Source organism: Bufo bufo, chromosome 1 (assembly GCF_905171765.1).
Source record: "Bufo bufo chromosome 1, aBufBuf1.1, whole genome shotgun sequence".
NCBI lineage: Eukaryota > Metazoa > Chordata > Amphibia > Anura > Bufonidae > Bufo > Bufo bufo.
In genome coordinates, this window is record NC_053389.1 from 443,637,122 (window position 1) to 443,664,974 (window position 27,853).

Sequence of the window (27,853 nt, forward strand, 5' to 3'; positions counted from 1 at the left end):
ATTTCAAAGAAGAGCAAATGATGTCACTCAGTGTCTTCTTTAACAAATAGAACACTAGTATTTTTTCGATGCATGCAAATATTTTTTTATACCTTCATCAGTAAACATGAGACTAGCCAGAGCACTCTGGATCAGGTTTTCATTAAGAATTTCTCCGTACTTTGTTCCATTCAGCTTTGCGTCACACAGATCAAGCTGCTCTATTGTAAGAGGACAATGCAGTGAACAACTTTTCCATCTGTTAGGCCACTTTCAAACTAGTGTTTCTATTTTACGGTATTAAGATCCGTCATAAGGTCTCAATACCAGAAAAAACGCTTCAGTTTTGTCCCCATTCATTATCAATAGGGACAAAACGTAACTGAACAGAATGCTCCAAAATGCATTCCATTCCGTTCCCATACCGGAGAGCAAACTGCAAATGCTGACAGCTGTATTATCAGTAACGGAAGCGTTTCTGAACCCTGCCAGATCCAGCAAAACGCTAGTGTGAAAGTAGCCTTAGCTATAAACAGAGATGGTGTCAGTGAGGGAAGAAATCATGGAAACTGTAGTTTAATATTGGTACTGCCACTTACAGCAAGCCCAGGCAGCATCAAAACAAAGGTGCTGTACAAGATAATTAAAATAAAAAATACTTCTGAGCAATGGTGGCATCATGTAGTGAACTTCCATACAGACGTGGATATCTTTCTATATTTTATTATTCAATATTGGAAAAACCCTATAAAATACACACATCCTTATACCTGAATATGGCTGTACTTAATTTGATTTGTATTATTTAGTTTTAAGCAAGTTAATGTAATTTATTCACAGAATGTCCAGGTGGAGCATCACCCCCTTGTAGTAACCGAGGAACATGCTCTGACGGGTTGGAGGGTAATGGAGTCTGCTCTTGTCAGGTATGCTCTGTGTGATATTTACAAAGTTGCTGTGCTATATAACCAAGTATTTGCTTTATAGTCAGTCAAACTATGGCTACATTCACACAAAAGGGGGGGGGGTTAACGGCCAATAAAAAAAGGGCACACTGTCAGTTTTACATGCCAATTTTGCATTCAAATGTGCATCCATTTTCTGGCCTGCTGTCTGTTTTTAATGGCCGTTTGCATCAGTTTTTCATGACCATTAAAACCGGCCATGAAAAACGGATCAGTCTTTGTTTTTTGTTTGTTTTTGAACATCCCAACCCCTGTAGTGCCCTCAGTATACATTATACACACCCACAGTGCCCCCAGTATAAATAATTGAAGGTTTTATTGGAGTTAAAGTCTTTGGCTTTAATTTCAGTAGGATACAGACTAATGCCAAAAGAATATCCTTCTCATTTTTGACAATTCACATTTTACATCAGTTTAGGGCTAAAAGAGTCAGAATTGTTGCTATAGTTGCAAGTTGCCTAGATCAGCAGGGGACATTCTGATATCCGCTGTGCTGTGTGCATGCAGCTAGACTGTAATCGTCGGCAGCTCAGAACTGCAGTACATTTTAGTCTTCTTTTACACCCAATAGCTGGCATAAAAAAGATAAATATGTGGGACCTGCTGGCACCACTCCCAGCCCTCACCACACTCACAGCTGTGTTGAAATACAGTTGCAAGAAAAAGTATGTGAACCCTTTGGAATGATATGGATTTCTGCACAAATTGGTCATAAAATGTGATCTGATCTTCATCTAAGTCACAACAATAGACAATCACAGTCTGCTTAAACTAATAACACACAAAGAATTAAATGTTACCATGTTTTTATTGAACACACCATCTAAACATTCACAGTGCAGGTGGAAAAAGTATGTGAACCCCTAGACTAATGATATCTCCAGGAGCTAATTGGAGTGAGGTATAAGCCAACTGGACTCCAATCAATGAGATGAGATTGGAGGTGTTGGTTACAGCTGCCCTGCCCTATAAAAAACACACACCAGTTCTGGGTTTTCTTTTCACAAGAAGCATTACAAGAAGCATTGCCTAATGTGAATGATGCCTCGCACAAAAGAGCTCTCAGAAGACCTACAATTAAGAATTGTTGACTTGCATAAAGCTGGAAAGGGTTATAAAAGTATCTCCAAAAGCCTTGCTGTTCATCAGTCCGAGGTAAGACAAATTTTCTATAAATGGAGAAAGTTCAGCACTGCTGCTACTCTCCCTAGGAGTGGCCGTCCTGTAAAGATGACTGCAAGAGCACAGCGCAGACTGCTCAATAAGGTTAAGAAGAATCCTAGAGTGTCAGCTAAAGACTTACAAAAGTCTCTGGCATATGCTAACATCCCTGTTAGCGAATCTACGATACGTAAAACACTAAACAAGAATGGATTTCCTGGAAGGATACCACAGAGGAAGCCACTGCTGTCCAAATAAACATTGCTGCACGTTTACAGTTTGCACAAGAGCACCTGGATGTTCCAAAGCAGTACTGGCAAAATATTCTGTGGACAGATGAAACCAAAGTTGAGTTGTTTGGAAGAAACACACAACACTATGTGTGGAGAAAAAGAGGCACAGCACACCAACATCGAAACCTCATCCCAACTGTGAAGTATGGTGGTGGGGGCATCATGGTTTGGGGCTGCTTTGCTGCATCAGGGCCTGGACGGATTGCTATCATCGAAGGAAAAATGAATTCCCAAGTTTATCAAGACATTTTGCAGGAGAACTTAAGGCCATCTGTCCACCAGCTGAAGCTCAACAGAAGATGGGTGTTGCAACAGGACAACGACCCAAAGCATAGAAGTAAATCAACAACAGAATGGCTTAAACAGAAGAAAATACACCTTCTGGAGTGGCCCAGTCAGAGTCCTGACCTCAACCCGATTAAGATGCTGTGGCATGACCTCAAGAAAGCGATTCACACCAGACATCCCAAGAATATTGCTGAACTGAAACAGTTCTGTAAAGAGGAATGGTCAAGAATTACTCCTGACCATTGTGCACGTCTGATCTGCAACTACAGGAAACGTTTGGTTGAAGTTATTGCTGCCAAAGGAGGTTCAACCAGTTATTAAATCCAAGGGTTCACATACTTTTTCCACCTGCACTGTGAATGTTTACATGGTGTGTTCAATAAAAACATGGTAACATTTAATTCTTTGTGTGTTATTAGTTTAAGCAGACTGTGATTGTCTATTGTTGTGACTTAGATGAAGATCAGATCACATTTTATGACCAATTTGTGCAGAAATCCATATAATTCCAAAGGGTTCACATACTTTTTCTTGCAACTGTACGCCTAGATTTAGGCACAAGCACAGGGTTTACATTATTTTTTTTTGTTTTACACCAGAAAACTGGCATGGGGGGGAATAATAAATACTCCAATTAGTGTCATTTGCCATGCCACCAAACATCGCAGAGAAGCCTCAGCCTACAATCCATTCTTCAGTCATTTGATCAAATAATCTTTTCACACTGAAGTTTCAAAATCAGCCATTTTTGTAAACAGCCATGAAAATGGTAAAATTCCTTGCAGCCCTACTTCAGGAAAAAATTAAACACGTTACCCATTGACATTACTTCATGTCACTGACCTCAAGCAGTCCTCTGATACTGAGGACCACACTTGATGCAGCTTCTAACCCTTTCAACAGAGGAGGGTCTACCTCATTAGTCAAACCACGGTCATCTGACCAAAAAACTCCTTTTAGGGGTCCTATCTATATGTTAAAACTTTAACCTTTATTATTTACCTCATTAGAAACCCTTATTCAGATGAATGTAATTACGTCTGTGTACAACAAACTGCATATGGAAAACACATGGACCCATAGCAACAAGTGGTGCACTTGACCACTATATATCCTGCATGGACCGAGGTTCCATGCTAAAATACTCAGAGCAGGTCCTATTATGATCCATGTATCTAGCAACCAATCAGATTCCACCTTTCATTTTCTGGTTGCTATGGGCAACTAAGCCAGTTTTCCATTAAATCGGTTTTGATCAATTTAAAATCTTCAGTTTTATGATACATGGCCACTAAGTGCCAAGCTTGGACTCTGTAGATGTGAATTTGTTGTGAACTTCTACTGACTATGTCTAGTCTTTATACAGGAAGAATTCGGTGGAACAGCCTGTGAAAAATGTGCTGATAACAACAAGTATGGTGCTGACTGTCGCGCTGGTATGTTAAATATCAGGTCATTACTGGTACACTTAAATAATAAGGTTACATATACAACCCTAATCTTTGAATAGTTCCCCAAACAGTTTTACATAATTAAAACCATGCCAAATAGGACATTATTAACAACATTAATTATTAGGATTGTCCAATCGTGAACTGTCATGTTTACATACAGTAATTTATAATTGTAATCACATCATACTACCACCAGGTGGCAGCAGATAATCAGATATAGTCAGTGACAAGAGCTTACACTACTTTCTATGTCCAGTGTTTTCACAAAAAAGGGAAATCAGCTTAAATTTTTGCTGAAAATGTCATAATGTTCCTCTAGGAATGGATGAAACTAGTATTTCTTTGGTTGTACTCTCCAAGGGCAAAGGCTACCTTGAATCTCCTGAGCCCCATTGTAAAATCTGTAGTAGGACCTCCACCTATGTGTGGCAATGGTACCACTGGGTTTTCTCAGGCGCCGGGGTATGGGGCTGACTGCCATCTCTGCACTGCACTCTAATTGTCCCTGGATATTCATTTATATATTATGCCCCTGTGGATGCAGTGCCCAGTACTTAGCAATACCTTAGCTTCCTGTGACCAATACAGAAAGTGTCAATGATCTGCTATCCCATTCCTGGTGACCTGTTCCTGGAGATCCAGAAGCCTAGTTGTTAAAGAGGTTGTCCCACTAAAAATTAACTATAGTTTTCAAACCAGCAACTGGATCTGAATAGTTTTGTAATTGTATGTAATTAATAATTTACCCCCTTGAGCTTCCAACTTGATATAAATCTAGCAGAACAATGAATGAGGAGATCCCTGGATCCATGTGAGGTACAGGGCTAGTTCTAGCTTTGTTAGAAAGAGATTATCATGTACTATATGATGTCTGATTTTCATTTTTTTTTTACTTTATTCATGGGATAACCCCTTTATTCCTGCTAATACCAAGGATCAATGCTTATTCTTGATTCAGTGGTCATCCATGTAGCATACTATTTAGTAGTAATCCATGGACAGCTTCCACTATCAGGTATTGACATAGAACTGATGGATCACTCACTAAGGATAACCGCTGACTATCCAAGTAGGACTACAGGATCTTCATATATTTTCACTGGCTCACCTCACGACATACAGTGGGGGAAATAATTATTTGACCCCTCACTGATTTTGTAAGTTTGTCCAATGACAAAGAAATGAAAAGTCTCAGAACAGTATCATTTCAATGGTAGGTTTATTGTAACAGTGGCAGATAGCACATCAAAAGGAAAATCGAAAAAAAAACTTTAAATAAAAGATAGCAACTGATTTGCATTTCATTGAGTGAAATAAGTATTTGAACCCCTACCAACCATTAAGAGTTCTGGCTCCCACAGAGTGGTTAGACACTTCTACTCAATTAGTCACCCTCATTAAGGACACCTGTCTTAACTAGTCACCTGTATAAAAGACACCTGTCCACAGAATCAATCAATCAAGCAGACTCCAAACTCTCCAACATGGGAAAGACCAAAGAGCTGTCCAAGGATGTCAGAGACAAAATTGTAGACCTGCACAAGGCTGGAATGGGCTACAAAACCATTAGCAAGAAGCTGGGAGAGAAGGTGACAACTGTTGGTGCGATTGTTCGAAAATGGAAGGAGCACAAAATGACCATCAATCGACCTCGCTCTGGGGCTCCACGCAAGATCTCACCTCGTGGGGTGTCAATGGTTCTGAGAAAGGTGAAAAAGCATCCTAGAACTACACAGGAGGAGTTAGTTAATGACCTCAAATTAGCAGGGACCACAGTCACCAAGAAAACCATTGGAAACACATTACACCGCAATGGATTAAAATCCTGCAGGGCTCGCAAGGTCCCCCTGCTCAGGAAGGCACATGTGCAGGCCCGTCTGAAGTTTGCCAATGAACACCTGAATGATTCAGAGAGTGACTGGGAGAAGGTGCTGTGGTCTGATGAGACCAAAATAGAGCTCTTTGGCATTAACTCAACTCGCTGTGTTTGGAGGAAGAAAAATGCTGCCTATGACCCCCAAAACACCGTCCCCACCGTCAAGCATGGGGGTGGAAACATTTTGCTTTGGGGGTGTTTTTCTGCTAAGGGCACAGGACAACTTATTCGCATAAACGGGAAAATGGACGGAGCCATGTATCGTGAAATCCTGAGCGACAACCTCCTTCCCTCTGCCAGGAAACTGAAAATGGGTCGTGGATGGGTGTTCCAGCACGACAATGACCCAAAACATACAGCAAAGGCAACAAAGGAGTGGCTCAAGAAGAAGCACATTAAGGTCATGGAGTGGCCTAGTCAGTCTCCGGACCTTAATCCAATCGAAAACCTATGGAGGGAGCTCAAGCTCAGAGTTGCACAGAGACAGCCTCGAAACCTTAGGGATTTAGAGATGATCTGCAAAGAGGAGTGGACCAACATTCCTCCTAAAATGTGCGCAAACTTGGTCATCAATTACAAGAAACGTTTGACCTCTGTGCTTGCAAACAAGGGTTTTTCCACCAAGTATTAAGTCTTTTTTTGTTAGAGGGTTCAAATACTTATTTCACTCAATGAAATGCAAATCAGTTGCTATCTTTTATTTAAAGTTATTTTTTCGATTTTCCTTTTGATGTGCTATCTGCCACTGTTACAATAAACCTACCATTGAAATGATACTGTTCTGAGACTTTTCATTTCTTTGTCATTGGACAAACTTACAAAATCAGTGAGGGGTCAAATAATTATTTCCCCCACTGTACCTGGGTCAGCAAGGATTGGTCAATATTTCATTAAGTGGTCAAGTGGTGGGTACTGCACCCTAGATCACTACCTGCTGCAATACATAATACTGCATGATCACCCAGGCAATATTAAGGATTGTCTCCCTCCATCATTTAAGCAGCACTCATACCAGTCTAACTGCACTATCCATCAGCTTTTCACTGGATAAGGAAGGTCACCTTTACATTATTTTCATATCATATACCTTTTCCCAGATTCCTGATTGCAGTAGAAATTTTGGTAACAGACATATTACTCATAATGCAATTCCCTAATTTATTAAAGAAACTCCTTTTACAGAGGACCTGTGACCTTCATTACATGTCTGTTTTAGTAACTAATTGCATTCCCGATGTAATAACAAGTCTGGAGCATCTATTTTTGACTCTGTTTGAGTCATTCTTCTGTTATTCCTACTAGAAGATTATAAATGAGCTCCCAGCAGTCTGCAATAGGTTACACCTAGATGGACGTTTATTGCTGGCAATTCATTCATAACTTCAAAAAGGAATAACAGAAATAATAGTTACTAAGACTAAACAGGATTAAGGCTACTTTCACACTAGCGGCTTTACTGGATCCGGCAGGGTTCAGCAAAAACGTTTCCGTTACTGATAATACAACCATCTACATCCGTTATGAACAGATCCGGTTGTATTATCTTTAACATTGCCAAGACGGATCCATCATGGACTCCATTGAAAGTCAATGGGGGATGGATCCGTTTTCTATTGTGGCAGAGAAAACGGATCCGTCCCCATTGACTTGCATTGGGGGTCATGCCGGATCAGTTTTGCTCTGCATCCCAGGACGGAAAGAAAACATGTTGCGGTTTGCCCTCCGGTATGGGAACACAACTAAACAGAACGGAATGCATTTTGGAGCATTCCGTTCTGTTCAGTTTTGTCCCCATTGATAATGAATAGGGACAAAGCTGAAGCGTTTTTTTCCCAGGAATGAGCCTCTATGACAGATCTCAATACCGGAAAACTTAAATGCTAGTGTGAAATTGGCCTTACACCACAATTTGTGACTTTTCTATAGAACATTGATGCATATTTTATATATTATACACACACACACACACCCAGGGTATTCAATGCATAAATCAGATTGCAATATGACTTTACGGATATGTTGAAGTTGCTGGAGGCAGTTTTGTGTACTCTTTATAATGCATTATTATTATGTCTCCACAGCCTGTTCTTGTGTACATGGGGTATGCAACAGTGGGATTGATGGAGATGGTAAATGCATATGCCTTTCTAGCTATGGTGGTCCTAGATGTGATCAACGTAAGTATTGCAGCATGGGGCATTGGATAGGGAAGGGCTGGCATTTACAATGCAGCGGGATACATTGTCTTCTGCTTGTAATATTGACGTTCTTGCTTTTCATATGTGATAAAACAAAGATTTATTTTCATATTCAAATTAAAGGATATTCCAGTACAAAATAAATGTTCTCACAGGCTGCACATGCTGTAAAAAAATAACAGAACTTATACTCACATCACTGACAGCACTGGGGTCCACGCTGTGCTCCTTTTCCTGCATACATCTCAACAGATGGCAGAAATTCGCTGGGAATGCCACTCAGCCAATCATTGGCTGCAATGATGATCCGCCTCTGCCAGTGATTGGATGAGTGGCAATCCCAGCCATTTCCTGTGGTGTCTAGACAGGAGCAGGAAGTGGAGCTTAGCAGGGACTCCAGCGCCATTGGAACAGCAGTAGTGGAGGATCATGTAGATTGTAAGCCCTCACGGGCAGGGCCCTCTCTCCTTCTGTACCAGTCTGTAACTAGTCTTGTTCCTGCTTAGTGCACTTGTCTGTATTATGTATGTGCACCCCTTATCATATGTACAGCGCTATGGAATGAATGGCGCTTTAATAATTAATAATAATAATAATAATAATAATAATAATAATAATAATAATAAAATTGATCAGATGAGTAGAAGTTTTTCTAAAGCATGTGCAGCCCATGGGAACAATTTTTTGCATTGGAATACCCCTTTAAGGTGTATAAATGACAAATGCTCTGTATAAGGTGTTAGTATCTGTAAATAATCCTAATATATTTATTATATGATTTTAGCTTTACCAGAATGTGTGGCATTAAACTGCAAAGAAAATATGCGATGTGTGAGATCAAGCACAGGAGCAATGGAGTGTAAATGCTTACCAGACTATGAACAGAAAGGCACACAGTGTGAACGTAAGACTTGTTACAGTAATTCACTCTATCATTTGTTTGTAAATATTGATAGATAGATATGAGACAGATATGGCAGAGAGAGATTTGAGATTATAGATACAGTAGATAGTCTAAATTTGCTTACCGAACTTTATCTTTCCTTGAGTCCAAAGGCAGCACAACACAAAGGGTTAATGTCTTGCTCCTCCCGTCTAGGACAGAAGATAAATCATTAGTAAATCAGGCTAATTAACCCCCTATAAAGGAGTGCACACCCACCAGGTAGATGTGTTTTTCCCAAGCAATGTCTTTTTCAGGGAAGTATATTTATGCTGCCTTTGGACTCGAGGAAAGAAATTTCGGTAAGCAAATTTAGACTTTCCTTATCGTCCTACAGGCAGCACAACATAAAGGGATCTGAAAAGCCATATTAAACAAGGGGGGGGTCAAAATCGCAGCCTTAATAATCACTTGTCTGTCAAAGGCTGAATCGCAAGCACCAGATGCATCCAACTTATATTGTTTAATAAAGATGCATGGAGAAGACCATGTAGAGGCTCTGCATAATTGATCCAATGTTTTGTTTTGTTTTTTCTCCCTTTCCTCTGCCCAAGCAACTAAGTGGACTGAGTTGAGTGTGCTGTAAGTCCACCTGGTAACTGGAGTAATCAGAATTTAGAAGCAGACTTTAATAGTATTCTTAATCCAAACAGTGTAGCTTGCTGGCTTTTATACTACTCTATATAAACAGCTTGTCAGCGGACCTGAAGGACCCTGGTTCTCCAATGATTAGATGAAGCTTGTCTTGTTCAGCTGACTGAGGATTCTGACAGATGAATTTCTTAACTTACATTCATGTCAGATGAGAGCTTTGGTAGGATATAGGGCATCAACCTTAAAATCGAGTCTTCTTGATGTACTTTCAGATATGGTCTTTGCAAAGTCTGACACCTTCTTGACTGATGCACATGCCACCAGAAATAAAACCTTCCAAGATACCAACCTTACTGATGCTTCTGTAAGAGGCTGAAATAGAGATTTTTACCAGGTTCTTGAGAAGAAACAGCCCAATCCCAGGCTGGAATAGGAGGCTTAACTGAATAAATTAAATAGAATAAAGTATTTTTGTAAAAGAATGTAAAAAAATTTTTAATGAATGCACGAAAGCTCCATCTATGCAAGCAGTGGGGGGTCGTGAAATGCACTCTTACAGTGTTGGATTTTAACCCAAACTGTAAACCTTCCTGTAAAAAAAATAATTTAAGACTTCAGACCGATCAGGGTTCTGTAAAGATTCCTCCACCACATCTTACAAGCCCTTCTCCAGTTCTGAACCGTCAGATTCCAGGCTATAAGCTGAAACATCTCTGGTGGACTCTGTAGGCCAGAATCCAATAATTTTCTCTGGAAAGTTGTAACCAGTGAGGGATCATGCCCTCTTGGTCAGATGAGCACTATGGCTATGGCCGAGACTCTTGTCTTATTTTCCTGAGCACTCAGATATGAGAGGAAATGGAGGAAATTTTGATGAAAAATTTCTTCCCAACTGAAAGACATGCCATCTATTCTTTCTGGTGGATCCGCTGCATTCAGGGAGCAGAACTTCTTGAGCTTTGTATAGGAGGTTTTCCCCTTAGCATCTAGATGGGGTACCCCATCTGCACACAATCCGTTAAAAATACAGTCTCTGAGACTTCAACTGTGACCTACTTAACAGATCTGTCTGAATATTCAGAATACCTTGAATGTGGATGGCTGTCTACGGTTTGACATTCCACTGCCCAAGTCAAAATTTTACTGCATTGACTGTACCATGGATCAGAGCGAGTGCTGTGCCAATTGTTGATATAGCATATAGTGGAGATTATGTGTTTGCTCCCCCACTGACTGATTCTTGAGCCTTCCCTAAATGAAGAGCTAGATATATTGCTCCCAGGTCTCTGATATTGGATCACAGATACATCTCTTGAGGAGACCGCCTCCCCTGAACTCAAAGAATGTGGAAGTGTACTTCCCGACCAGAGCTATCGGAATGGCCAGAAAAATCTACTTTGTTCAGTATTTCTTGGACGAAGCGATCAATACAGGTCTTCCCAAGTTTCTGGCTTTATCCCCACAAGACGAACCAGACTTGATAAACATTGGTTTCTTCCTGAAACAATGCTGGTTTGCAATGTACACTAATGCCCATGTTACAGCTTCTATCTAAGAGGTCAGGAAAGTATATATTTGTAGACAGAGCGGCTGGCTGGCCTGATCTGATAGCGAGCAGCGGTTGCACGGGAGGAGGAGGGGCTTGCACAGAAGATGCTGGGGAAGCCCTGTTCAAATATTTGCTGTGGGGCCCAGTTATTTCTAGTTACTCCACTAGCACTTGGTGATGGACCTTAAAACTCACATCCACCTTGATTTCTGGATCCGCTCCTGTGAGAGCTTAATCAACCAGTTTCTGGAGTCTAACTGGAAGCTACGGGCTGAGTTAGTAAAAACACCAGGTGATGAAACCAAAGGACAGTGAATTGAAGAAGAGATACCCTGGTGAGTGATGGCCAACCTGAGAACTTGCGATGGGTTGGCAGTAACGTTCATATAAGTATATATGAGATCTAGGCTATAAAATCATCCTGCTGGTGAATGTTACATCATGAAATTGTTTTGAAAAGGTATTTATTTAAACATGTCAGATCTAACCTCCATCTTACCTGTGGCTTTGGCACTGCATACACTCTTGAAAAGACCCCAGAAATGTCCTGGGAAAGAGGTCAAGATTTTCCTGTGAAGTCCTGAAACAACCACCATATGAGGCTTTGTGAAGGGTTGACCATTTTGCCTTGGACGGCAACTTCTTGAACCTGAGGGAGTGACCTGGGTACAAGGTTCTATCCAGGAGTCTGACGTAATCTTTGCCCAATTTGAGAAAAGGTTCTGTAATCCCACCGGAAGCCTGGTGCCCTAAATTTGATGTTTCCCTGTTCCAAATTTCTACTTTCTAGTGGTGGAGAGCCTGAACACTTAGAACTTACTCTTTCTACTCTGCCCCTTCTGAACCCCTCTTAGGTGATCTATGGAATGAAAATGACAAGAATGAAACAAGACCTAGGAGGTATATTGTGGAAAGGAGAACCCTCTCTAACAACGATTGATTCTAAATGGAATTAATTTGGTGAGGGAAAAAATGGCGCTAACAAAATGTCCCTCTGCACAGAGTGTCTATGGGGATCACATGAACTGAGAGGGACATTCAGGGCCCATTCACATGGAAAAAAAAATCATTCCGACATGTCCCGCAATTTGCAGATCCCATGCGGACCCATTATTGCAATGGGACTGAGACGCAGACAGGACACAGTATGCCGTCCACATCCACACATCCCTTTCACGGCCCCGAAAGAGATAGAAAATGTCCCACCCTTTTCCATATTGCGGACAAGAATGGGCATTACCATATAGAGCAGGAAGTGCTGAAGCGCAAATGCAGAATGCACACGGCGGATCCGTGTCCTATGGGTCCGCAACTTGTGGTCCGCAAAATCGGATATGGTTCTATGAATGGACCCCCAATCTTAGTGACTAAGCGAGACTTCATGGGGAAGCAATCCCTATGACACTAGGAAACTAAAGCCAAAGAAGCTTTGCTCTCTGCCATAGACAAGGAATTACTATGTTTCAGAAGGAAACAATCTTTCTGACCATAGAGATAACCTGACAGGCAGAAAAAAGTCTTCCCAGACAGACCGGCCACTGGAATATTACCTTATGGGGGTTACACCGCTGAGCTGAGACTTCAGGATCTGTAAGACACGGCTGTAATCTAGCTACCACATAATTTTACCTGTCTGGCTGGAACCACACTCCGGCCGTACTTTTTTTTTTTTTTTTTTTATTTCCCTCCGTTTTGGGCTTTTCCCTTTCTGGGTGGAACCATTTCAAGGTGAGCTAGCACAGCTTTTAATAATTAAGGTACGCCATCATGAAACAAAGATCTTGCAAATCCCCCTGATCACAGAGACAGAGTCCACATCCAGGTGAGATGAGGCAGGAGATAAGGTAAAGGAGTTATAGATAAGCGAGGTCTTAGATATAATGCATGAGCAGAAAGGACCAGAGAGTGAAAGCTTCTGACGGCTGAGAAGTAAACCATTCCACAATCTCTGCACTGGAGACCTTGAGCTGGGAGGCAATGGTGCAGACATCTCCTACATTGTCCACAGTTGGTGCACATACTAACATTTATGGCTTTATGGGATTCTTTGCAGAGTTCTGTAATTGGAACATAATAATTTGCTCACACATACATAAAAGCTACATATGAGCCATTCCAAGACCCAGGATCCTTAGAGCTGCTGTGATTCCGCTGCTGCAGTAATATCCCACACTGTGCAGAGCCACAGATGTAGCTGAGCTAAAAAGATCTCTGATAACACATGGCACAGAGTTATTTCATACCAGTTTGACAAACTATTGAAATACATTGAAGAGTTAGTTAAGCTCTTGTGCCATTTTTAAGTTAACATGTTACCCATCAAGTTTAGCTCAGCTGCACCTGTATATTTCTACTCCAAAATGGCTCCTGAGATGGAGACACTGCTGCAAACCTGAAGGCAATAACAGTGCTTGTAACAGCCGAACCAGCACTTCTCACAGGGACACACTCTGAAACATACCTAGATAGTGTGCAGGAAAAAAACACTCAGGAACCTTCAAGATAAATCTCAACTCAATCCTGCCACGGAAACCCCTGATGGGAAAAAGAAATCCTGGAAACCACTTCCAGGTCAGTAATGTTATGCAGTTAAGGCTTATTGCACACGACAGTATATTTTCACGGTCCGCAAAACGGGGTCCCGTTTTTCCGTGATCCGTGACCGTTTTTTCGTCCGTGGGTCTTCCTTGATTTTTGGAGGATCCTCGGACATGAAAAAAAAGTCGTTTTGGTGTCCGCCTGGCCGTGCGGAGCCAAACGGATCCGTCCTGAACTACAATGCAAGTCAATGGGGACGGATCCGTTTGACGTTGACACAATATGGTGCCATTTCAAACGGATCCGTCCCTATTGACTTTCAATGTAAAGTCTGGAGTCCCTTTTATACCATCGGATAGGAGTTTTCTCCAATCCGATGGTATATTTTAACTTGAAGCGTCCCCATCACCATGGGAACGCCTCTATGTTAGAATATACTGTCGGATATGAGTTAGATCGTGAAACCTCATTTCCGACAGTATATTCTAACACAGAGGCGTTCCCATGGTGATGGGGACTCTTCTAGTTAGAATATACTACAAACTGTGTACATGACTGCCCCCTGCTGCCTAGCAGCATCCGATCTCTTACAGGGGGCCGTGATCAGCACAATTAACCCCTCAGGTGCCGCACCTGAAGGGGTTAATTGTACTATCATATCCCCCTGTAAGAGATCAGGGCTGCCAGGCAGCAGGGGGCAGACCCCCCCCCCCCCTCCCCAGTTTGAATATCATTGGTGGCCAGTGCGCCCCCCCCCCTTCCTCCCTCTATTGTAATAAATCGTTGGTGGCACAGTGTGCGCCCCCCCCTTCCTCCCTCTATTGTAATAAATCGTTGGTGGCACAGTGTGCGCCCCCCATCGGCCCCCCCACTCCCTCTATAGCATTAACAACATTGGTGGCACAGTGTGCGCCCCCCATCGGCCCCCCCCCTCCCTCTATAGCATTAACAACATTGGTGGCACAGTGTGCGCCCCCCATCGGCCCCCCCTCCCTCTATAGCATTAACAACATTGGTGGCCAGTGTGCGGCCTCCCATCTCCCCCCCCCCGATCATTGGTGGCAGCGGGTTACTAGCAATAGTACAGTATAGATTCATACTTACCTGGGAGCTGCGATGTTCGTGTCCGGCCGGGAGCTCCTCCTACTAGTAAGTGACAGTTCATTTAGCAATGCGCCGCACAGACCCTGTCACTTACCAGTAGGTGGAGCTCCCGGCCGGACACGAACATCGCAGCAGCAGCCAGCAGCAGGTAAGTATGAATATTCTACTATTGTACTATTGCTAAGTAACCATGGCAACAAGGACTGTAGTAGCGTCCTGGTTGCCATGGTTACCGATCGGAGCCCCAGCAATTAAACTGGGACTCCGATCGGAACTCCGCTGCCACCAATGATGGGGGAAGGGGGGGGGGGGGAGATGGGAGGCCGCACACTGGCCACCAATGTTGTTAATGCTATAGAGGGAGGGGGGGCCAATGGGGGGCGCACACTGTGCCACCAACGATTTATTACAATAGAGGGAGGAAGGGGGGGGCGCACACTGTGCCACCAACGATTTATTACAATAGAGGGAGGGAGGGGGGGGGCGCACACTGTGCCACCAACGAATAATTACAATAGAGGGAGGGGGGGGGCCGCACTGGCCACCAACCTATTATTACAATAGAGGGGGGGGGGCCGCACTGGCCACCAATGATATTCAAACTGGGGAGGGGGGGAGGGTCTGCCCCCTGCTGCCTGGCAGCCCTGATCTCTTACAGGGGGATATGATAGTACAATTAACCCATTCAGGTGCCGCACCTGAAGGGGTTAATTGTGCTGATCACGGCCCCCTGTAAGAGATCGGGTGCTGCCAGGCAGCAGGGGGCAGTCTTGTACACAGTTTGTAGTGTATTCTAACTAGAAGCGTCCCCATCACCATGGGAACGCTTCTGTGTTAGAATATACTGTCGGTTCTGAGTTTTCACGAAGTGAAAACTCAGCTATGAAAAAGCTTTTATGCAGACGGATCTTCGGATCCGTCTGTATAAAAAGTAACCTACGGCCACGGATCACGGACACGGATGCAATCTTGTGTGCATCCGTGTTCTTTCACGGACCCATTGACTTGAATGGGTCCGTGAACCGTTGGCCGTGAAAAAAATAGGACAGGTCATATTTTTTTCACGGCCAGGAAACACGGATCACGGATGCGGCTGCAAAACGGTGCATTTTCCGTTTTTTCCACGGACCCATTGAAAGTCATGGGGTCCGCGAAAAAAAACGGAAAACGGCACAACGGCCACGGGTGCACACAACGGTCGTGTGAAAGAGGCCTAATTCTGGAGGAACCCTCCAGCTCTATAACATGCATAGAACTCTGGAACCCACTTCCAGTTCAGTACTTTGGAGCACACCTCCAGCTCTATAACATGCATAGAACAACGGACTCTCTTCCAGCACCTCATATTATATTCTGGAAACCACTTCCAGCTATATAATATCAGGCTTAACAGCCATACTGACCTTCACAGCAGCAGGAAACTCTGTATGTGTGAGCTTCATCGTCCTAGACAGAAGAAAACAACACATCTATCTAGTGGGTGTGCGCTCCTTTATAGGGGGGTTAATTAGTCTGATTTACTAATGATTTATGTTCTGTCCTAGACGGGAGGAGCAAGACATTAACCCTTTGTGCTGGGCTGCCTGTAGGACAATAAGGAAAGATAGATAGATCAAAGATAGATTTGAGATGATAGATAGATAGATAGATAGATAGATAGATAGATAGATAGATAGATAGATAGATAGATAGATAGATAGATAGATAGATAGATATGGCAGATAGAGATTTGAGATGATGAGCTTTGAGGAGAAATATTGGGGGAATGTGGGGAAAGTATAAGTAGAGATATGGACATGGGTAGTACAGTACTACTCATGTTGCACTGCAGTTAATAGGACTAATTCCAGGTAACAGATTCCCTTTAAAGATAACCTGTCATGATGAAAATGCAAATTAATCTGCAGGCAGCATGTTATAGAGCAGGAGGAGCTGAGTAGATTGATATATAGTTTTATAGGAAAAGATTTAGTAAAACTTGTATTTCATTCATTGAAATCTCTGCTCATTCTGGGCTTTGAAGTCATAGAGGTGGTATCACTGGGCTTTGAAGTCATAGAGGTGGTATCACTGATAGGACCGCCTCCTTGACTTCAAAGTCCAGAATGAGCAGGGATAAAATGAATGAAATACAAGCTCAGAGACCATGTTCAATGTGACAGGTTTCCTTTTAGAAACTGTCCATCAAGTAGACCAATCCCTAAGTCTTATATGGCTTTGACATTTATCTGCAAAGTTACCCTGTCCCTTACTGGTTGTCCCACTTCTTCAACCACAGTACTGTGAGTGCCTAATTGGCAAATAAATACCCTTAACTTACTTATGAATATAGTATTTTCATATGTGAATCTTTAGTAGGTGTCCTTCCCCCATTAGGTTTTCTCCAGGATCTCTGGTTTCATCCTATGGAATCAGACAATAGAAATCTCTCTACAGCACTGCAGAACTGTAAACTGAAATCAGTACCGTACCAGATAAATAGTCCAGGAGGGTAGTTCCATTCCAGATATTAAGCATGCGTGATATCCACTCACTCCTTCTCTTCCAGCAATTAATCCTTGTGTGAAGAACGTCTGCCATGCAGCAGCCGACTGCTTCTATGTTGGCCCAAACAAACACAACTGTAAATGCAGCGTGGGTTACGAAGGTGATGGTAACTTGTGTTTGCCTATCGATCCCTGTCAGACAAACTTTGGAGATTGCCCCGCATCGTCTTCTGTCTGCAAATATGATGGTCCTGGAAAGGTGAGGATGCATGTCAATAAGACAGCAGCGTTTCTCTAAGGGTACAGCCACATGGTCAGGTTTATGGATACGGTTTTGGAAGCCAAAACCAGGAGTGGATCATATAATGAGAGAAAGTATAAAGCACATTAATACTTCTCTTTTTTTTTAATCCACTCCCGTTTTTGGCCATAACTCCATCTGAACATGTGACCATACTCTCCGCTCATAGTCTTCAGGCCAGTCTACATCCAGGCACAACGCATTACTGCTTTCAGAATTGCACCCAGGTTTATTATGTGGTTATGTATTCACTGTAGATTCTATGTCAAAGTCTAGTCATGCTCCTTATTTGCTGCAAATTTTTACTGGATGATTACACAATCTCTAGGCATTAGGAATGTTATTCCCTGTGTATGGAGACTTTTGAGGTTTCCCAGTTCACATCTGTGTCATAGGCTCTATTACAAATTCCATTAATTTCACAGAAAAATAAATCTGCATGCAGTACTGTTTTTCACACGTTTTTCAGTCTCCAGTTTATCTACATAGCACTAACATATTCCGCAGTGCTCTACAAACATCATCATCTCTCACTTTCACCCGTAAAGCTCACAATCTATATGTCAATCTATGTCTTCAGTACTGATCCATCCATTTCTATGGGGGCAGGGGCGGACTGACAACTCACAGGGCCCCTGTGTCCCGCCCACCCTCAAGTCACACCCACACACAGCCCCACCCACATATTGCGCCGCCCACATCACCTACACTTGGTACAGAATTTCTCTTTAGACCTCAGCTCAGACCCCAATGCAAATTACCCCCAATCAGACCTCAGATGAGAGCGCCATGCCTCTCATCAGCCCCCGTTATCAGCCCTTATGCCTCTCATCAGCCCCCATTATGCTTCTCAGCACCCCATTATGCGCCTCTCAGCCCCCATTAAGCGCCTCTCAGCCCCCATTATGCCTCTCAGCCAGCCCCCATTATGCCTCTCAGTCCCCAGATTTTGTGCCCTTCACAGTAGTTATGCCAGATTATGTGCCCCTCACAGTAGATATGCCCAGAAAAGTGCCCCCTCACAGTAGTTATGTCAGATTATGTGCCCCCTCACAGTAGTTATGCCAGATTATGTGCCTCCTCACAGTAGTTATGCCAGATTATGTGCCCCTCACAGTAGTTATGCCCAGATATGTGCCTCCCTCACAGTAGTTATGCCAGATTATGTGCCCCTCACAGTAGTTATGCCCAGATATGTGCCTCCCTCACAGTGGTTATGCCAGATTATGTTCCCCTCAAAGTAGTTATGCCCAGATATGTGCCCCTCACAGTAGATATGCCCAGATATGTGCCCCCTCACAGTAGTTATGTCAGATTGTGTCCCCTCACAGTAGTTATGCCAGATTATGTGCCTACTCACAGTAGTTCTGCCAAATTATGTGCCTCTTCACAGTAGTTATGCTAGATTATGTGCCTCTCGCAGTAGATATGCCCAGATATGTGCCCCCTCACAGTGGTTATGCTATATTATGTCGCATGGTGTATTTGGGCGAGTTTACATGTGGTTTTTTGTGGCAGTTTTTTGAGCCAAAGAAAGAAGTGGCTTGAAGGGGGTGAAAATATAAAGTAAAGACCTATACTTCTCCTTCCTGCTGGGTACACTGGATAAAAAAACTGATACACAAACGTATGTGTGCACCCACCCTAAAGGCCCTACATCTTGGGATCCTCTCTGAAACTCCAAACAGCTTCCTCACACCTAGATCAAGGGAGCAGTTTGGTTGTTATGTCAGCCTTGAGCCCTCTGAAGCATGATGCAGCAATTTTCCTTTGGAGCCCTGCTTGTTCCAGGGCTTCATAAGAATATAATGCATCTCCCATAAGCTGCAATGTTAAATCATTGCAGTCTATGGGAGAAGCAATCAGACGATAGTGTGTTCAAGTCCCCTAGGCAGACTTAAAAAATAAATAAACAAATCACCCCCCTTCCTAGTATTAAAAATAAAAATGAACAATAAAAATAAAGATCATTTCCATTGCCATGTCTCAAAATGCCCATATTATTAGAATGTAAATGTATTTATCCCATATGGAGAATGATGTATTGGAAAAAAAAAATTTATAGTCAATTTGTAGTTTTTTCGTTGTTTCACCTCCCCAAAGAATTGAAAAAAAGTTATCAAAAGTCATACACATCCCAAATCAATAAAAACTACAGATCACCCCATAAAAAATGAGCCCTTCACAACTCTGTAGACATAACTATAGAAAACTTATGGGGTCAGAATATGGCGATGCAAAGAAAAAAAATCTGGGTTTTTTCATTTTTTTTTTTTTTAAACACAAATATTAAAACGCAAGAAAGATTATAGAAATGAAGTATCACATTAATTGTACTGACCAGTAGAATAAAGGTAACAGGTGACTTTTACCACATAGGAAACGCCATAAAAGTGAAACCCATAAAACTATGGCAGAATTGCAGGATTTATTTCAATTCCAACCAATTTGGATTTTTTTTCCAGCTTCCCACTATATCATATGCAATATAGGATGGTGCCATTAGAAAGTACAACTTGTCCCGCCAAAAAACAAGACCTCATATGGCTAGGTGAACAGAGAAATAAAAAAGTTATGGCTCTGGGAAGGCAGAGAGTAAAAAAATCAAAAAAAAGAAAGTCGCTCAGTCTTTAAGGGGTTAATTAACACAAGCTTGACATATGTTTGGACCCGACCATCTTTACCCAGGTCCATGAAGATATATGTGACAGGTTCTTTTGCAGACAGACAGTCATACGTCTCACTTTTCCGAGATTCATGGTAAAGAAATAGATTTTTCGTAGTCTTAGCTTTTTTCTATTTTGTAATTATAGATAACAAATTGGTCATTTCCCCGTGAGACATGCCTTTTATAGCTTACCCACATGGTGGAAAATTAAAGTGGAATCAGATTGGTTGCTATGGGCAACCAAGCCAGTTTTACTATACATCAGCTTTAATAAAAAAAAATGTATTTTGTAGCTAAAAGCTGTCCTGAGGGCAGCAATATTAGAGGCACAGACTTCTTTTCTGCATTGGTTATACAGACAGTACTGCAGTGGATGTGTGCTTTATGGCAGCTAAAATGAAAGGCAGTCAGTTTACAGAGAATCCCTGGCATGGGCCTAGCTATAGGGGGTGCAGAGGTAGCAGTCACTACCGGGCCCAGGAGCCTGAGGGGGCCCAAAAACCCTTGTGCCACAGACACCAGTATTATAGAAAGTGCATGCTGGTCAAGTTACACCTCTGGCTGGATGAAGGGGTTAGGTCAAGAATTTGGCATGAGGGGGTAGGGTGACTTTTCAATTTCCTGCCCCTGGCCACAAAGCATTGAGGGAAGGGGACCCAAGCTGAACGGTTGCACCAGGGCCCATGAGCCTTTAGCTATGCCCCTGATCCCTGGCAATCAGCATCTATGTCACTAGTGGAAGCCGTGTCCAGCCACCGTGTGGAAAATGTAGTGTCAAATGCTATCCATTCAAATGATGCATGGACATCTTATTCTGACATATAGAGGGGGTCCAAAAAGAGACTTCATCTATGAAGTGTGTATAGCCTATTAGGGCATTTTCAAGTCTTAGAGGGGGGTTTCTTACTTAGGCCTTCTTCTATGAGCCAGAGCAGAGTCAAAAAATGGCTCTCCCTCTGTGAGACCTGCCCTGCCCATGTATTACATGAATGGCCATCATATGTACTGTACTACCGTACCAGTGTGCTGACTGAATTCATAAGAGTGTATATCTTTTGTAATAAGTATTCTTCATTTTTTCCAGTCTCATTGTGAATGTAAAGAAGGATACAGTAACTTTCAGCCAGGAATTGGGTGCCAGCTAGTAGACATATGTGCGACCAAGAATACATGCAGCAAACATGCCAACTGCACCACTGTTGCTCCTGGGAAAATGGAGTGAGTGTTTTTTCCTTGTCTATACTGTATAATGACTTAATGAGAAAATCATTCTATTTAATAACATTTGCTATGTTTGCAGATGTGTGTGCAAGAAGGGTTACACTGGTGATGGTGTCATCTGCTATGGAAACATTTTGGAACGTATGAGAGAAATTAACAGTGAACCAGGACAGTGGCAGGGAAAGCTTTCCATTGCTATAAACTTGTTTGGTAAGTTTTTCTAGGTTATAAAACTGCTAACCATGGATTATCTGTGGTTATACTCCTGTAGTCCTCCACCATTTTTTGTTTAGTATCTGTCAGCAGTGATGTGCCGGCGCACTATTGCTGCAGCCAATCAGTGGCCAAAGGGATCACAAGTCATACCACTGGTATCATCGCTCAGAGATTTAGCACGCGACCCCTGAGGCAGCCGATTGGCTGCAGCAGTCATGTGCTGGTACACTGACAGATCGTAAACAAAGAATTGTGGAGGACCACCGGAATATCTGCACTGGGTCAGAGGTTAGTAGTGTTTTGTTATGTTGTAACATTTTCATCCCATCTTAATTTGTTCAGAAATCAGATAACCTCTTTAAAGTGGTATTCCAGTCACAAACTTTTATCCCCACCAATTGCTAAAAGAGCAAACCGTTTTCCAGCCCCAATATTTTATGCAATATCATTCCCTTGATTGTCGTTTCTCATGTTAAAAAGAACATTAACAATATAATTTGTTCCTTTTTCTCCCCAAAGAGGTGTATTCTTGGCCACTGTCTTCTCTGGGACCGTTCACTGTTCTAGTACCTATAAATAAAGGCATCAAGCTAAAGGATGTAAGTATATTGATATGTAAGGGGGGGGGGGGGTGGAATCACAAGTCATTAAATGTACCTTCATTTTTCCACTTCATGCTTATTTACTGAAGAAGCATTAAACCTCATGGTAAAAAAAAAAAACTCTGATAACATTCACAAATAAATAATTTTATTTTATGCTCTCAGAAATGAAGATGTGTGTTGTAGACTGGTTTTACACATAAGTAGTTCTGGGTCAAAAGATAATTCCGAAATTTGGTTTGTTCAGGAAAAGTCCTTAAGGGCCACCTTTGGGGACAATTTTTGTTATTATTGCATTCTATTCATTTTGGGCTAAAATAATTGTTAAAATGTTTTTATTTTACATTGTTAATGTTTTTTCCTCTACAGCTTTCACCTCCAGTGTATCTGCAAGCTGTTCTTCCAATTTCTCAGTGAATCCATCAAAGAGCTGTTCTGACAGCTCCGTTTGTAGCTTTTATCTTTAGTTTCCTAACAGCTCAAAAACACTCATTTAAAGGGGTTCTGCACTTTCATTTAACTGATGATCTATCCTCTGGATAGATCATCAGCTTCTGATCGGCGGCGATCCGACACCCGGGACCCCCGCCGATCAGCTGTTTGAGAAGGCAGCGGCGCTCCAGCAGCGCCACGGCCTTCTCACTGTTTACCGCCGGCCCAGTGACATCACGACTACTATCAACTAGCGTGGACAGGGCTAAGCTCTGTTCACTTGAATGGAGCTTAGCCCCGCCCACGCTAGTTGATACTAGTCGTGACGTCAGTGGGCCAGCGGTAAACAGTGAGAAGGCAGCGGCGCTACTGGAACGCCTCTGCCTTCTCAAACAGCTGATCGGCGGGGGTCCCGGGTGTCGGACCCCCGCCGATCAGAAACTGATGATCTATCCAGAGGATAGATCATCAGTTAAATGAAAGTGCAGAACCCCTTTAAGCTAAATTCTTATCAATCTGATTTAGCTATAACGAGTGTTTATGACCTGTTAGGACAGTACAGATCGAGCCATCAGAGCAGCTCTCTGATGGATTCACTGTGAATAATGAAGCAACAGTCTGCAGATGCACTGAAAGTGAAAGCTGTAGAGGAAAATCTATTTAAAAATGGTTAATAAAGACCAATTAAAAAATATATTTGATGATAAAATTATAAATCAACAAATTTTCTTCCATTTCAGGTGAAGAATCTTAAATCCAAAAAGGAAAATGCCCTGTACTTTATCAAGCTTCATATGATTGCTGGGCAGCTGAATGCTGAAGATTTCAACAGCACCGATTTAATTTATACATTGACTGGAAAATCAGGGGAAATAATAATTGGGGACACGGTGAGATTATTTCTATGATATGATTATGAATCTTTACTCTCAATGCCATAAAACTTAGTTCACAATGTAAGTACAAAAGCGCGAAATAATTTAGAATTGCGTTATTTATTATAACAAAAAGGAGTAAATTCAGAATAACACAGACTCTTTAATTCGCCAATATACATGGACTTTACGTTTGTCCTTAGGATAATGATTTGAAAATAAGGATTCGTGGAAGTAAGAAGAGAGGGAAATTTCTACAGAAAAATATAATTGCCTCCAATGGAATCCTACATATCATAGACAAGGCCATGGATATTGTGGAACCAACTCTGGAAAGCAACACTGAAGTAAGTTATCAATAATCTGTAAGGATAGGTTGTTGCCCTTCTGGAGTCACATGATCAGATTGATTTTTATGGTCAGGATCACACATCAAGGAAGGAGGATCCCATAGCATAGACAGCTAGATCCCCTGCTTTTAATGATGTTCCACACCCCTAAACACCTGAAAAAAAAGGACATGATGGTTGCTTGGCCCCCATTTCCTTTCCATGATCATTGAAAACCCTGTTTGCTAGCATTGAAGGACCTGTGGCCAGAGAATCTCTGTTCAGGTCACACCACATATTAAAAAACTTCGGGGTCCACAGTTTTTTCCTTTACAGCTTTTACTTTCGGTGCATCTGCAGGCTTTTGCTTCTCATTGTCTTTGAATCCATTAGAGAGCTATTCTGACAGCTCGAGCTTTAGTGCTTGTCTGTACTTTCCTAACAGCTCATAAACATATATTATAGCAAAATACTTATCAGTTTGATAAGAATTCAGCTTAAAGGGATTCTGTCACCAGGATTAACGATATGTAGATATTTATATGTGCCCAATGATCCCTCTGTTTATGCTCTGTGTGCCTTATATTCTTATAAAAAGCGATCTTATTCATATGTAAATCACCTCTGTCAGGAGCCCAAGGGGTTGTCCCACGATCTCCTAGAGCCCAGCCACGCCCATCGATCCGGAGCACAGCACTGCCTACTACTTAATTTATTCACTCCACTATCCCTGGCGTCAGTTCTTCTCAGTGCTGTAATCTCGCGCAGAGGGAGTCGGCACATGCGCAGTTGACTGGTCAAAGCTGGTGCCAGTAGTCCGCACGGGCGCAGACTACAGTGTCCACTGCGCCTGCGCGAGACTACGGAGCAGAGATTACATGACATCAGGATAGTGCAGTGAATAAATTAAGTAGTAGGCGGTGCTGGGCTCCGGATCGATGGGCGTGGTTGGGCTCTAGGAGATCATGGGACAACCCCTTGGGCTCTGGACAGAGGTGATTTACATATGAATAAGATCACTTTTTATATGAATATAAGGCACACAGAGCATAAACAGAGGGATCATTGGGCACATATAAATATCTACATATCGTTAATCCTGGTGACAGAATCCCTTTAAATGAGTGTTTATGAGCTGTCAGGCAACTAGAGATAAGGGCTACAGATCATGCAGCAAATTGAAAAAAATATTTTTTTTTTTCATATGTTCCCTTTATTTTTAGGAGACAATAATGGAAATACTCCAAGAAAATGGTAGATACAATCGTTTTAGGACTCTGCTGGAGGTATTGTTTTCTTTTATTTCTTTTCAAATTTTGGAGTCAACCATTAACTTGGGAAATAAAATCTTGTACCTCACGTGTTATTTTTTAACAGAAATCTAATCTTGGGCCAGATCTAGAAAAGGATGGACCCTTCACAGTCTTTGTACCCAACAATGCCGCCTTGTCTACAATGGAAAATGGAACGTTGGACTACCTGCTATCCAAAGAGGTGTAGCTACTTTTCTTGCATTCTCCTAGCAAGTTATTTTACACTATAAAGTTAATCAATTTAATCAACAGATAATTGCTTTTGCGCATTTTAGCATTCTCAAAATGGTGTATAGTATCCTGTGTTTAATTGTTTCTGTTGCTTGTTACACAGGGTTCTAGGAAACTTCTGGAACTGTTGAGGTACCACATTGTTTCATCTGCTCAGGTTAGTGTAACATATTGGTAAATTTTTCATCCTTCTGCATATCCTCATATTTGTCTTTTACTTCAGGCTATTTTTGACCTCATTCTTATGCAGTAGACACAATAGCAGTGGTCCCTTGGAGTTATTCTATACAGAATAGTGGACTTGCGTATAATACTAGCATCAAGTAGCTATTGTGCCTGGTCATCAACTTAGAGTGGGAGGGAGTGCATATAATATATTGAAAATATGAAGAACATGCTTTATAAAGTCCAGTAACAGTTGACTTTGTTTCTTGCAGTTGGATGTTGCAAATATCATCTCTTCTACTCAGATTATGAGTATGGCAAACCAGTTAATCCAGTTTCAAACAACAAGCAACGTAAGTGTCTGAGATGTGCTACCTACCTGTAATGGTGGAATTGTCTGTAGCTCAAAAATGTTGAGTATTAGTGATAATCAAAGCAGTAAGATATTATACCCTATATAGAGATTTGTTTCTCAATTTTGGTGGCATAACCCACCAACAGAAGTGTAACAAGTAACCTGTGGCCTCCACAGTACAGCTTGAAATAGGGCCCCATTCTCCTATTACTACCATCAATGTGTAATTAGTTTAGGAAATGGTATGATAATCTCTCTACACTGTATTTGTTGCCCCATGAGTCTCTTATTCTCCTGCAAACAAATTTCTCTGTAACTCAAATACAACAATTTCTCAAGGTGGGTTTATTGCAGTTTCTATGCCTGCTAGTAGTGTTAAGCGAATCAAAGCATCCGAAGTGGAATTTGATCAACAGTTTAGGAAAAATTTGATTAGCAACTAATCCGAATTTCCTCACGCTCTGTTGTAACGAAACATTTTTTTCCTAAAATGTCGGCTACCTGTGTTACAAACTGAAAGTAAGAATCCCGGGAATGTAAGATCACCCATAATGCCATGCAGACAGCCAATCAGCAGCTAGCCAGCCCCTGTGATGTCGCAGCCCTAAAAAAGCCTAATTCCGTGTGGTCTCAGCCATTTCACTGTGAGCTGAGCATAGGGAGGGACATGACAAGCGCTAGGGACAGTTGTTCAGCCTCTGCCTTCTGCCATACCTTCTGCTGTCTCACCTGTCATATCCCCAGTATCTCCTGCTTCACTGCCTGCTGCTGTCTCTGCCAGATGGGGCAGATGCATGCCTGCCAGATGCATGCCTGCCAGATGCGTTGTTTGGCCACGCTGCCTCCGTGCACCATCCCACTCTGGCGTCCCATAGAGGAGCACCTCCCACTTCCTGTCATTTATGCTTCCAGGGGCGCGTGCTTCTGCCTCCCAGCACGGCTCCTGGGTGGGGTTACAAGTTTAAATAGCAGCTTCCTCTTCCAGGAAGTTGCCTGAGTGTTGAGTTACTAACAGTAATAGCAAAGATGTTCTTTTCTGATCTCCTGTGTTTGACCCAGCTTGTTTGACCATTCTGTTTGCCTGCCTCCTGCATCTACTACTGGACCTGTCTGACCCTGAGCTTGTCTACTCCTCTGTACCACGCTTCTATCTGATACCAGCTACTGACCTCTGGCTTGTCTCTGACCACGCTTCAGCTTCTGCCTCTGACAATCATCATCACCATCTGCTGTCTTTACTCCAGTCTTCTCTACAATACCATTTCTCACCATCGTGTCTGCTATTGGAATCAGTTCATACTAACTGCGGTTCTGACCACAACTGGACTGCTACTGGAGAGTTACCTGTTGTCTGACTCAGTGAGTCAGCTGTCAACCATATTAGCTAATCCTGTAGGTAGTGTTTCAGTTTCTCTCTTGCTGTGTTTTGTCCTGTCTACTGTTAGATTGCTGAATAACATCTAGTGGTTAGTTGCTGCCATCACTTGGTTGACACAGAGAATCCACACTATCTCTAGTTTGACCAGTGAGCTTCCACCCACGGGTCATAAAAACAGTGTTCAGGAAGCCTTAAATTGTGGTATATTGGATAGGGAGAGTGCAGAGACAGTGTAGGGAAATCGTAGGTAGAGTTTTTATATACTGTAGGGTGAGCATAGGGAGAGCACAGGGAGAATGCAGGGACAGTGCAGGAACTGCAATCTGAAGCTGAAGGGAT

General features: G+C 42.3%; 1 protein-coding gene across 1 annotated transcript in view; it reads left to right on the forward strand.

Annotated features, from left to right (window-relative positions):
* Nucleotides 1–27,853, forward strand: part of STAB2 (stabilin 2) — a 175,307-nt gene that overhangs the window by 41,875 nt on the left and 105,579 nt on the right. The window contains exons 4-17 of the mRNA XM_040407847.1: nucleotides 820–905; nucleotides 4,053–4,122; nucleotides 8,098–8,193; nucleotides 8,999–9,118; nucleotides 17,491–17,687; nucleotides 21,482–21,615; nucleotides 21,698–21,828; nucleotides 22,354–22,433; nucleotides 23,609–23,758; nucleotides 23,947–24,090; nucleotides 25,296–25,358; nucleotides 25,450–25,566; nucleotides 25,720–25,773; nucleotides 26,054–26,134. Coding sequence (XP_040263781.1) covers nucleotides 820–905; nucleotides 4,053–4,122; nucleotides 8,098–8,193; nucleotides 8,999–9,118; nucleotides 17,491–17,687; nucleotides 21,482–21,615; nucleotides 21,698–21,828; nucleotides 22,354–22,433; nucleotides 23,609–23,758; nucleotides 23,947–24,090; nucleotides 25,296–25,358; nucleotides 25,450–25,566; nucleotides 25,720–25,773; nucleotides 26,054–26,134 — 1,523 coding nt within the window. The remainder of the gene's footprint in view (nucleotides 1–819; nucleotides 906–4,052; nucleotides 4,123–8,097; nucleotides 8,194–8,998; nucleotides 9,119–17,490; nucleotides 17,688–21,481; nucleotides 21,616–21,697; nucleotides 21,829–22,353; nucleotides 22,434–23,608; nucleotides 23,759–23,946; nucleotides 24,091–25,295; nucleotides 25,359–25,449; nucleotides 25,567–25,719; nucleotides 25,774–26,053; nucleotides 26,135–27,853) is intronic.